This window comes from Equus quagga, chromosome 1 (genome assembly GCF_021613505.1).
Source record: "Equus quagga isolate Etosha38 chromosome 1, UCLA_HA_Equagga_1.0, whole genome shotgun sequence".
Lineage (NCBI taxonomy): Eukaryota > Metazoa > Chordata > Mammalia > Perissodactyla > Equidae > Equus > Equus quagga.
The window spans coordinates 110,500,269-110,512,736 of NC_060267.1; the positions used below are offsets into that span (position 1 = coordinate 110,500,269).

Here is a 12,468-nt window from a genome sequence, read left to right on the forward strand (position 1 = left end):
TTGAGCCCAGAAACTTCTTGGGCCATTTTTGCCCATTGTCTATAATGAATGACTAGGCATAAGGTCTCCCCTCCTCTCATAAGGACATGTAGTGAATGTTTAGAGTGTACCGATTGATGCATTGGGAATATAGTGGATTCCAACATGAGGAATTTCACCCAGAACTGAAGCAAAAAGTATTGAAAAATTTCTGATTTGCCTTAAATTTCATAAATATTTGTACTCTGAAAAAGCATGCATTTTTCTCTCACACACATTCTATTAAGTAGTCAAGGTACCTGATGCAGGATTTAATTTGAAATAAGCTGTCAGACTTGCCTACCTATCTATTTTAATGATAAATTTGTTTTTACTCTATATTCAAGCCTAGTTTTCTGCTTTCCACATTTATATTGGGTGCTGAAGAAAGAGATTTTTACTGTCTGTGTGCTTTCTATTCCATTTAATTCCTTTAGTTGCTAGATTCTCCTCCAGTTTTATGTATACTTCATGAATTTGAACAGATGTGCAATTTCTCATTGTTCACTGGTGCCAGTTGAAAAATTCTCCCAGGCTGTTTTTATAGGGGTAACTGTCATGTTTATACTATGTTTCAAGAAACGTCCATCGTTTTAATTTGCTTGTCTAAAAGCATTTAATTTTTAAGAGAACATTTGTAAAGTTGTGAAGTTGACGTCTTTACACTTGAATATGCGTAATTACACAGTGCTCTTTTTCCTTTGCTGACTTTATTCTAGGCTGTGTGGGTATAAGAAGCATAATTTACCACCTCTGGCAAGAATAAAGGCACCTTTGCTATCATCCCCTTTTCTTTTCTTGAAGCTGTTACTACAAGTCTGGTTATGTCCCCAGGGGGAGGTGGGAAAAGATGTCTTTGCTTTCCGAAGTCCATTTCTCAAGGGGACGTCAATACTCACATGGATCCTATTTACATTGTAGTTGGTCACTAGCTGTCTGGTACAGCTGTTTCAACTTAAACCCAAGACAGTTGCTATGGAGATGGTTGACTAGAAATAGGTCAAGTTAAAGTCCTTTTCCCCCTGGATACGAGGGAGTGCTGTAACTCTGGAAGTGTCTCAGTCGAACAGAAAATGTGTAGGTGGGCAACCACATCCCCCCAATTTTTCTTCTCAGGATGAGGCTTATCATAGATTCCAGTCCGCTCGTGTTGCTGCTTTTTTTTACTCACAAACAACACACCTGAAGACTATTCCTGTTAAAGAAAAGCAGTTAGAGATGTCATAATTTGCATTGTAACCTTGATTAACTGGCTCATGTATGACTCTCAAAAACTGCTTATTTCATAAGTTCCTAAACATAGTAGAATAGTGTTTATTTTCAAGACACAACCATGAGTTCAAGAACAAGTTTTTAAAAACATGGAGTTAACAGTGACATTTGGAAAAGGAAAGCATTTGGTTACATTGGATGAGATTTGCCATAAATTTGGCCAGAAAACATCATGGTTTTCCCAGGGCAACTTGGCTAGGATAAATGATATCCTACCACTGATTTCATCACTCCTCTCTTATGAGGTGACTCTGATTACTTGTCTTTCTTTCTTCATGTGTGTCAGTCCGGGAAATGGTCCCTGACTCTGTGTCTGACAATTACAGTGGGGAGTTATGGTCTCTCTCACAGATGGGCGTGTGGTATGGTACTCTTACAGGCCCCTAAGCTTTTTCGAGTTTGGGGCTTGGTGAATGTGGATTCCTCCTGCTTTCTATTAACCCCTCACACCGTCCCCTTCTCCCTACCACCGCCCCACTTTCATGGTGCCACTTGCTTCAGGAAATGAGTTAGTTTACGTGTAGATAGTTTTCACATCATGACAGGGATGGAAGATGGGAACTACGCACTCTTCTTGAGAATTCTTTGGGAATGACATATTCTAACACTTTTCTCAGCCTATCAATCTTCTGAAAAGGGTGAACTGGTGAGTGCTTGGGGCTCATGCTGAAAAAGTTTTACGGGGCAGATTTTCACTAATTAGAATATGTGTTCTTTGAAAGTTCTAAGAGAAAAATTGCAACATGCAGTAACATGAATCAATACTACTACTCATGATAGCCAACACTTGTGTAATTCTTACTCTGTACCGGGTACTGTTCTAAACTCTTTACATGTATTTCCTTATTTAATCCCCACAACAACCCAAGGAAGTAGACAGTAGAATTATTATCCCCATTTTACAGGCAAGTAATCTGAGGCCTAGAAAGATTAGATAAGGAACCCAAAATCATGCAGCTTGTAAACGGTAGTGCTATTATTCAAACTCAGGTAGGCTGTCCAGGGTTGGATACCTTACCGCTATGACACTATGAACTATATAATAACATTTAAGAAAAACAGTCTGTTTTTTCCCCTGATTATCATAGTGCAGTAGGTTATTTTGCTCCTCCCAGGGGATATTTGGCAATGTGTGGAGACATTTTTGGTTGCCACGGTTGGGTGGGGGGAGGGTGCTACTGGCGTTCAGTCAGGAGACGTCAGGGATGCTGCTAAACATCCTACAGTGCACATCCTATAGGGACAGCCCGCCTACGACAAGGAATTATCTGACCTAATGTGTCAGTAGTGCTGAGGCTGAGAAATCCTGTAATAGTAACACATACTCATTCTAAAGAAGTATATTACTCCCCCAATCCTTGGCCCCTGTTAAGTGCATGTATATTCTTGCAAATTTTTCTTCTGATTATGCTAACATACATTCATATGCATATATTTCACAGAAACAGAATCAAATATGTAATTCTATAGGTTATCTTTATAACATATTATATACATATTTTCACATTGGAGTGTATTTTTATAACTATATAGTATTCCTTTGGATGGATGGATGCCGAGGATGGGTTATGTTGTAATTTTTAATTAGAAATAATATTATAATACTGTACACGTATCTTTAAATGCTTACTTCAGGTCTTACTATTTTGGAGAAAAACTAGGTTGTGTCCTGTGGACAAGGATGGTGTTATCATGGTGTCCCCCTCCCCATGCTCGAGCCAAAGTCTGTTCTTCCTGTTTCACTGTGCACATCACTGAGACAGGTGATCATTGTGTAGCTCCATGATGCCAAGTCATGTAAGCTAGTGGGCTATTTTGGATGGGTTGCTAAGATAATGTGAAAGATTTCAGAAAAGAGACATACTGGGAGAAATGAAAAGTAGATATCTAGAATGAGAGAAAGTGTGTGTGTATGGTGGGGGGGAAACTGAGTCAGAACTAAAGCACTCGTGTGTAAGGTGGTACCTGGACCCACTAATTTGAGGGTTTTTTTGTATGTGTGTGTGTGAGGAAGATTGGCCCTGAGCTAACATCTGTGCCAATCTTCCTCTATTTTATATGTGGGATGCCACCACAGCATGGCTTGATGAGCGGTGTGTAGGTCTGTGACCAGGATCCAAACCCATGAACCTTGGGCCACTAAGCAGAGTGTGCAAACTTAACCACTAGGCCACTGGGCTGGCCCCCCAACTTGAGTTTTACAGACATCTTTGAAGGTCAGTGAGGTGACTAGGTTCACACTTTGTACCCCACTTTGTGCAATTAACCATGAGGATAAATATGTAAAATAAATAATTTAAAAACTGTCAATATGCCAACTGTCTTAATCATATTCTGAGAGTTGCAGATCCCCATTAGGAACTAGGCTTAGCACCTGGCAGATAGTGGGTGCCCAATAAACATTTGTAACCAGAGTGAATTGAGGGTCAGAGGCAAGGAAATGGAATGGACTAAGAGGCCCCAGGAGCAGTGGCACAGGATCTACTGTACATAAGCCAACTCTGTAACGGCACAGAGTCTACTGTACAAAGCCAACTTTGAAGAAGGGGTAGAAAACCTTGAGGGCTTCTGTCGTTAAGGCTTGTGTTTGGCTGTCCTTACTAAGACTGTGCATATGTATATCCTGTGATCCAGCAGTTCTGCTCCATGGTGTACGATCAACAGAGATGCACATGCATGTTTAACCAAACATCATGAGCTCTTAAGAATGTTCACAGAAGTAGCTCTATTCATAATAGCCCCAAACTGGAAGCTACCCCAACGCCTATCAGTAATAGAATAGATAAATAACTCAGACTTTTTAAAAAAAAATTGCTAATATTTCAAAACACAAAAGGGTACAAGAAAAACAGGCATTCTAGTTTCTACCACCCAGATTTAACAAAGGTTAACATTTTGCCATATTTGTCTTCTTTAGTTCTTTTTTTTTTTAAATCTAAGAAATAGAACCTTCTGGTGGCCTATCTTATCAGTGTTTGGGGCCGGGTAGGCTTGGGTGAGTGATCTGAAGAACTGAAACACAAGAGTGGGATGACCTGGGCTTTCTGTGCACGTCCTCCCTTGACATGGAGTGAATTACCTGTCACTGGCACCTCACATCAAGTCTCGTCAGTGAGAACATCCCCAGATTAAAGTTTCTGCAGTGGCGCAGAGGAAATAGAAAGGAGCCCTGCCTTTCACCTCTCCTGCTGTCTGAAAAAGAAAACGCCTTAAAGTGGTGTCCTTTAAGGACACAGTGCCTCTTTCGTTGAAATAGAAAAGAATTTGGCTTTTTCCATCAAATTGCGATTGGAATACCATGAATGTTTTGATTGTGCTGATGTGAAAAAAGAACAGGAACAGGGTTTGGTGTTTTCAGTGATTGCTGTAATTGTTAGTGGAAACACATCCCCCTTCTTTTCCATTCAACCCAGCTCTTCGGGATGCAAATGTTTCAGAGTAACATTGTCATGGGGATAACCTTGAGTCTGCTCTAGTTTATGGTAGAAGGATCATCTGCAAACTTCTGTTCTTTAGTTAGTATTAGCAACAATGATGATGATGATTTTTAGGGCTCTGCTCCTGACTATCGTGAGGCCGTGGTTGAGACTGGTTCCCTTTACTGAGTGCTTGCTAAGTGCTAGGCATAGTCATAAGCCCTTTATGTGTGCTATATTTCCTCCTTGTAGTAACTCATGAGGTAGGTATTGTTACTGTCTCCATCTACAAATGGGAAAACAGGCTTAGGGAGGTTCAGTAGATTGCCAAGGGTCACATCATGAGTGACAGCCATGATTCAGATCTCGTTTTGACTGGCTCCCAAACCAAGTTCTTAATCAGTCACTAAATGAGAGCTACTTGCTATTGTTGTTTGGGTTAAGGGAACTGTAAAGTAGGATTAAGGTCCTGGGAACAGGTGGCTGAACATTTCCCAATCTTATGTAATTCGACCTCCTCTGTAGTCTGAGGTAGGTGAGGCATGGGGGACCTGCTCCCATTTCACAGATGAGGACTCTGAGGAGCCAGATAAGCAGTGAACTTGCCCGGGGCCACACAGCTAATGTTGGGCTGGAAATTGAACCAGGATCTTTTGAAAACACACTCCAGCTTTTTACTTTGTGCTTCAGCTTGATCTCTGACCACCCTGATTGACCTTCAGCCCAGCACTTAATTGTCGGGTTAACTCTGTTTCCCCATCTTTTAAATAGGAGCAGTACTACCTGTCTCTCTTGTTAGAGATTCTAGAGGATTAGCTAGCGGTTCATCTTTTTAAAATTCTTGGAGATATATACCATTTAAATACATACTTACTTAGTCACTGTGGTGCTTTATGATATGAAATAATATTTTTTTGTTAAAGCTTTATTTACATACAAATCTTTATTTTTGATATTCTGGTAAAGGTAATTGGGATAAGTCAAATGCAAGTTGAAGACCATAAGTGAGATTTTTTTCCTGCACATGCTGAGTCAGTGTTTTTCTAGAATCATCGTAGCTAAACTCAGCTGCTTCTGTGTTGCTTTGAGGTTGCAGCTGCTCCCTGGTGGTTACCTGTTAAAGGCGCTAACTGGAGACACCCAGAAGGGCCCGACTCTACAGTTCTGCACAGGTGAGGCTGGTGGTTCTTTCCTTGGTTGACATGTTTTATTCCAAATAGATTCCCATGCTGTTGAAAAGGAACTCAATGGCCATCTTCATCTGTAAAGGCGTGAGAATGAAAAATTCCAATTGGTTGGTAGGAAGATAAAATGGCAGGAAATAGTGTATGTAAAGAGCAAACACTGTGCCTAGCTCATAGAAGGCTCGTAATAAGTGGCTTCTTTCCTTCCTTGTTTGGCCTGTCAGAGTTCCTTCTTGCTGATTTTTGTTCCTGCTTTGACAGGCCTATTACAAATCTATGACATGTTTAGTCTTCACAACCTGTCTGTCTGCTCTCTCTCATGAGTGGGTCATTAACTGGAAGAAGCCTGTCATGTGTATAAGTAGTTGTGTCCTGCCAAGCAGCCACTGTTGAAGCTCAGGCCTTGGCTATAGGATCCATGTTATCTCCAGTCCTGGACTGACATACTTTGAAGCCACCATCTGACTGGAAAACCACAGAGCGGCAAGTCGGTCAGCAAGTCTCCAGGGTGGCAAGGAAATAATTATCTCAAGCAAAATAGAGTAGCACTTTAAGCCCTGGGGATGGAGAAAGGTTTGGGTCAGGACTCAGCATCTCAACAGCCCAAGAAAACTGTTCTCCTAACCCAGTTTTTCAGACGGGATTTTTGAGCCTCTATTTTTGACAACATTCCTGGTTATTGCCCTCATTGTCAGGGAGCTGGAAGCACATTAAGTTCAGCTTTAGGGCTATGCCCCTTGACAAATGTCAGAAGTCTTTCAAAGCCTATGTTGGCAGCCGCTGTGGTGGAAAAAGACTGCAAGGCAGAAAGTCATAGGATTCTTGGGTACCACAAGTTGACTGGGCCTCTTAGCTCCCAATTAACATCTTATTTACTTACTTACTTAATTAATTATTTTAAGATTTACACCTGAGCTAACAACTGTTGCCAGTCTTCTTTTCTTTTTTTTCCCCTTCTCCCTAAAGCCCCCCAGTACATAGCTGTATATTCTAGTTGTGAGTGCCTCTGGTTGTGCCCTGTGGAACGTCACCCCAACATGGCCTGACGCTTCAGCATGGGTGCCATGTCCGCACCTGGGACCCGAATCAGTGAAACCCCGGGCCGCTGAAGCCGAGTGCGCCAACTTAACCACTTGGCCACGGGGCAGCCCCTCTTTCCTTAATTTAATAGTGAAAGAAAAAGCTAAGGGAAGAAGGAAAACCCAGAGGGGAATGTATTTTATCCACTGACTGAGTCTATCTTCTGAGAAAAGTGCATCTCTTATCAGTGCTAAAAACAGTGACTAGCACACAATAGATACTCAGTAAGCATTTGTTGAAAGAATCAATGAAAGTTACGGTGTAATTACTGTAGGGAATTCAAAGATGTTTAAGGAATGGACTAGGAATGTGTGGTCTACTTGAAAAAGAGTAAACAGGGTGCTAAAGTTATCTGGTGCTGGGTAAATGTGTATATCCTCTTATTGTCAAATTTTCCCCCTAACCTTTCCTACTCCTCTATACCCTTAGAAAAAATAAAGACTTACTTGGAGTCTGCTAGAGTGAGGCAAATACAGCTGGCTGATCTGTAGTAGAAAGATGCAAAGTGTAAAGCCAAGTATCACTGCTTGGGCTCTCTGGAAACAGAGATAACCGTATCGCAGGAAACTGTGATAGAGTTTGGTGTGCAGAATATTTGTTAGGGATCCATACCTATGAAAGGGTAGGCAGGAAGCAGGATTGGGCAGAGGGAGATGCCAAGACCACAGTGCAGGCCCAGTGAGTCCCAGCCAACCCCGCAGAGAGCTCTGGGGTATACATGGCCCGTAGGGTTGAGCTGCCGGGTGCCGACATGGCTGGGCCTTTATGCTTCTGCTGTGGTTCATCATTGATGGCTCTGAGGTGGGCTGTCTGTAGCTGTGGGAAGCCTTGAAGGAGCCGACAGCTGGAAGCTTCTGCCGACAGCACTCCCAGCAGCTGGAGCAGCACTCGTTCCTTAAAGGGGGATCTGAGGGGTGCATCTCCGCATCCACAGTACCAGCTGAGATTCTGTGGGGGGCCAGGCCTGCCTGCAAAGTGAAGAAATGTTTTGAGCCTAGTTCCAAGAGGAATTATAACCCTTTTAGGAGCCTGGGATGTGAGAAACCTGTGGTGGAGGGTGACAGATGTGACATGGCTGGGGCTTGAGTTGGGGACCAGGACCACTCAGTGTCACAGAGTGAACTGAAGGTGATAGTGGGTGCTTTGCTGAAGCTGGTTCACAGTTCCCGTTCCACTTTGTGCCCCCTTCACTCTCCTCTCGCTCTTCCCCAGGCCCGATCATCCCGTTCTCCATGTCTCCTGGAACGATGCTGTCGCCTACTGCGCCTGGGCGGGAAAGCGGTTGCCCACAGAAGCTGAGTGGGAATACAGTTGTCGAGGAGGTCTGCAAAATAGGTACTGGAGGGGGGTGGGTCTCATCCTGCCCAACAATATGTTGACCTTTCTCTAAATCTGTGGAACTGAATTTGGTTAGAAAGTTGATTTAAAACAGCAGCAGCAACAACAGCTCTTTCTTACTGGGCCTTCCTCATCTCCACGATGGTGCTTAGGAGACACTGACGCGTGGTCACCAGCCCCTCACAGCCCCCTAAAGCCAAGAGTCTGGCGAAGTGGGCTCCGTGCAGCTCCAGTTACTCTGCCCCCTGGTGTTACACAGTCCTTTTAGAGCCTCTTGGCAGGCTGCCTTGCTTTTCATATTTCCTTATTTTCAGCATCCCCTGAAGCTGCGGTATTTCTCAGCTTCTAGAGCCATGAGGCAGAAAACTCATGTTTGGGTCACATCTTCTAGGAAGGGCTCCTTAAAATAGCGAAGGCTGTGTAAAACAGTGTGGCGTGATGGTGCCCGATCCTGCTACCATATAAGTCCCGAATGATGTCTGCTTTCCCAGCCTTCTATCAGGCCTTCTTTTAGTTATGTCATTTATTTCAGGCCTCCTGAGTACTCGGGAGAGACTGAGGTTGTTGTGAACCTGACGTGAGCTAGTTATGTGGAAGTTAAAAAAAAAATCCAGATTAAAAGCTTTGTTTATTTATATATTAAAAATTTTGAAAAATAGCTCACTCAGAACAACATTGCATTCCTTCTCTTGACTTTAATCCAGAAGCCTGTGCCTGTTTGACAGGCTGATGCCTGTGTCTCTTCTGACAGACTTTTCCCCTGGGGCAACAAACTGCAGCCGAAAGGCCAACATTATGCCAACATTTGGCAGGGCGAGTTTCCTGTGACCAACACTGGAGAGGATGGCTTCCGAGGAACTGCGCCTGTGAGTAGCGAGGCATCTGAAAGACGGCAGCCCCAGAGGGCTGAGAAATGAGTAGAAATGAGTGGAAGCCACTGCTCACTCCCTGACCAGTGTTGCCACTTCTTGCGTTCATCCACTACCGCACACGGCAGATACTAATAATTAATCAAGCGTTCTTTTTTATAACACATTTTTCTTTCTGATTCCGTAATACTTATTGTAGAAACTTAGGAAAAACAAGAAGAGTATAAAGGAGAAAAGTAGAAAGATCTGGAATTCGACTGCCCAGAGATAACCCTTGTTAGCATTTTGGTGTGTTTCCTCCTGTTCGTTTTGATGCTAATAATGGCTGGTGGGTAGTGAGTGCTCACGGTGTGCCAGGCATGGTGCTAAGCCATTAGCATGAATTACCTCATTTAATGTCCATTCAACTCTGTAAGGTAGGTACCATTATCCCCATTTTCCAGGTGAGCATTCTGAGGCACAGAGAAGTTAATTAACTTGCCCAAGGTTACACAGCTGGAAAGCAGTGGAGCTGGGATTTGAACCAGGTCGGTTTGTTTCCAAAGCCCATGCTCTTAAATAGCATACATGTCAGCATATGTGTTTCCGGTGTATACGTACCTGTATATTTTTTACATATTGCTTTGGGGTCATATTGAATACAATATTTAAAATCCTACTGTTTTTCCCTGCTTAATAACAGGAACATTTTATCTGTCATTAACAGTTCTCCACAAATACCTTGTCTCTGAGCAGCTGGGTAACCTGTCATTCGAACGAACCCTAATTTATTTACCTCTTATTGTTGCAAATTTAGGTTATATCTGTTTTTTTCTAAACAATACACCAATGAACGTCTTGAATATAAACATAGGATTGTATCTCTGATGATTTTTTTTAAGGTAGATTCCCAGCTGTGAAATCAATGAGTCAAAGGCTAGAAATCTTTCTTGGTAAGAGTGTTAGGTGTGTGGCCAGATCGTTTTCCGGAGAGCATGTGGCCTGTTTCCCTCCATGAGTGCGCGATTGCTCCTCTCTCACTGTTCTCTGCGAGCAAATCATACACTACTGAGGCACTGTTAAAGACACTTCATTTCTCTCAGTACAGTGAGGAAGGAAGTCCTGTGGTGGGGAAATAGCACCTCACTGGGTCTATTGTTACAGAGAATAATTTTCTTTTAACAGTCTTTCAAATAGTTGTTTTTTTTAATATTTGTATTTTTGTTTCACACAAAAATAGTTCCTCCAAAGTTGATTTCTAAATGTAACACAGATACATTATTTAGAACATGACCAAATGATTCCAGAATTTCAACTGAAATAATAAACAAGTGAGAGAGACAGATCAAGACATTTTTGGAAAAGATGAAGAGTAAGGAGACACTTGGCCTATCAGAAATTTAAAAATATTTTGAGCTATCGTAGTTAAAGCATTATAGTTTTATTTCTGGCAGAATTAATGTAAAAAATAAATTACATAAGGATATGTAGCCCTTAAATGGGTATATGAGTGAATATGTGTGTGCATATAAAATTCTGTGTATATGCGTTAGGAATGTGATAAAGGAACCACGACAGACCAAAGGGAAAAGGATGCATTATTCAGTAGAGACAAAGGACTAATCAGATCATCTTGTAGTTGGTTCCTCCAAAGTCTCCTTCAGGATACTGGTGTTCTTGTAGGTACGTAGTTTTATTCAGTAAAACAAGTGATTAGAGGTCTTGGGGACTAAACTCAAACTTCATATGGGTAAGAAGCCCAGCCGGTACCTCGTGGGCCACTTTTGGTCCTGAGAACTGGTGCTGCAGGATGAACAGAAAGTATCAGTTAAGGTGCCTGATGGGGAGGCTGCCCATGAGACCCTAGCAAAGATGTTGATTGATGCACACAGCAGGACAGTGGCTGTCCAAGTGTTACACACTGCTAAGGAGTGGTCAACAACTCACCTGTGATGCACTAACCCTGAACATGGATGGCCCTGGAGTGATGGGCCCATACCTTCTTTGGCAGTGGACACATGAGAGAGACTAGTACGAGAAGCACCTCAGCAGCCTGGATCCCCCTCAGGGATGCTAGGCTGTGAGAAGTAGGGCCACTGCAGTAAGCCTTGAGGCTTAAGGCGTGGGCTTCTGATGGACCAGACACATTTTATAAGCGCCTGTCAGTTTTAGTAAAGGGCCACAAGAAGGCTATATTGGACAGGTATGAATATTTTACTGCATTTACTGCTGCAGAGTTTCATATCACTAATTAAGTGCCTAAGCCTCCAAGGAAAGTAGTCATTTATTCTCAAGTCAGTCCACCTTTTCAGAAAACACAAAATTCCATATGAAACAAGGACACTTTACAGATGTTTAGAGTTAGAACATTTAACTGGGAGTTTAGCAGATGTCTACTTGGAATATATTTAACAGAACTTTCCTGAAGAAGTTGCCGTGGAAGTTCCTGAGACAAAATTGGAACGGTTACCAGGAGCCCTCAGAGAACCAATTTGAGAAACAAGACCCGAGGAGAAAGCAGCAGCAAGCCACTTCCGCTTGTGTTTGATTGAGATTTAACAAGATCTCTGTCTTTAATTGGGGCGGTTTACTCAGAGAATCATTTCAAGTGCACCTCAGCTGCCCTGTGTGTCCACATGCTCTGGTCAGTGGAGAGCAGGAATTCAGCTTCAGTGATGGGATGGACCACAACGAAATAGCTCCCTCACCTGCTGTTTTATGTATTTTATTATTTCCGATCTGATTTTAAACTGAGCAAACTATTCTGACCACAGTGAACCTAAAGAATTGGATTCATATTTTGCTTGGCTGCTGTTACACAGTTATTAGTGTGTTTTGGTTTTAATGCCTACCAGCTCATTCACCTGAAAATAAGTGTGTTTGAAGTATTTTTCATATATTGTGCATTTGTTTCCTTTTGAGGTTCCTGGACGGAAGCTTTGGTTAGTGTGATTAACGTAACAATAAGCAGTTAGAATTTTTATTCTCCTTAGTGGCATGCTCACATATGGTAGTTTTGGAGGAGTGACCTTCAGATTTTGCCTCACTTAAACATCAAATTATTTAAAGGGGGAAAAAACCCCCAAACCTTTGTGTAGATACTATTATTTCCTCATCTTCTGGTTTAACAGGACCAGATAGGTTAAATTGCGTGTGCAACAGCTGCTGAGTGTTGGCACATAAAGAGGACCTCAGGCAGACTGCCTTGAGAGTTCCAGAAGCCTGGGAAAGGGCTGCTTCCTCCAGAAGGTTTGTTTCATCTTTAATTGCTCTTGCACCCCGGCTTCTTCCCTTCTTTCCCTGAGACAAGTA

General features: G+C 42.5%; 1 protein-coding gene across 4 annotated transcripts in view; it reads left to right on the forward strand.

Annotated features, from left to right (window-relative positions):
- Positions 1-12,468, forward strand: part of SUMF1 (sulfatase modifying factor 1) — an 87,687-nt gene that overhangs the window by 32,645 nt on the left and 42,574 nt on the right. For all 4 annotated transcript variants that reach the window (XM_046637511.1, XM_046637502.1, XM_046637522.1 and 1 more), the window contains 3 exons: positions 5,796-5,878; positions 8,183-8,305; positions 9,060-9,174. In XM_046637511.1, the coding sequence (XP_046493467.1) occupies positions 5,796-5,878; positions 8,183-8,305; positions 9,060-9,174 (321 nt within the window). The remainder of the gene's footprint in view (positions 1-5,795; positions 5,879-8,182; positions 8,306-9,059; positions 9,175-12,468) is intronic.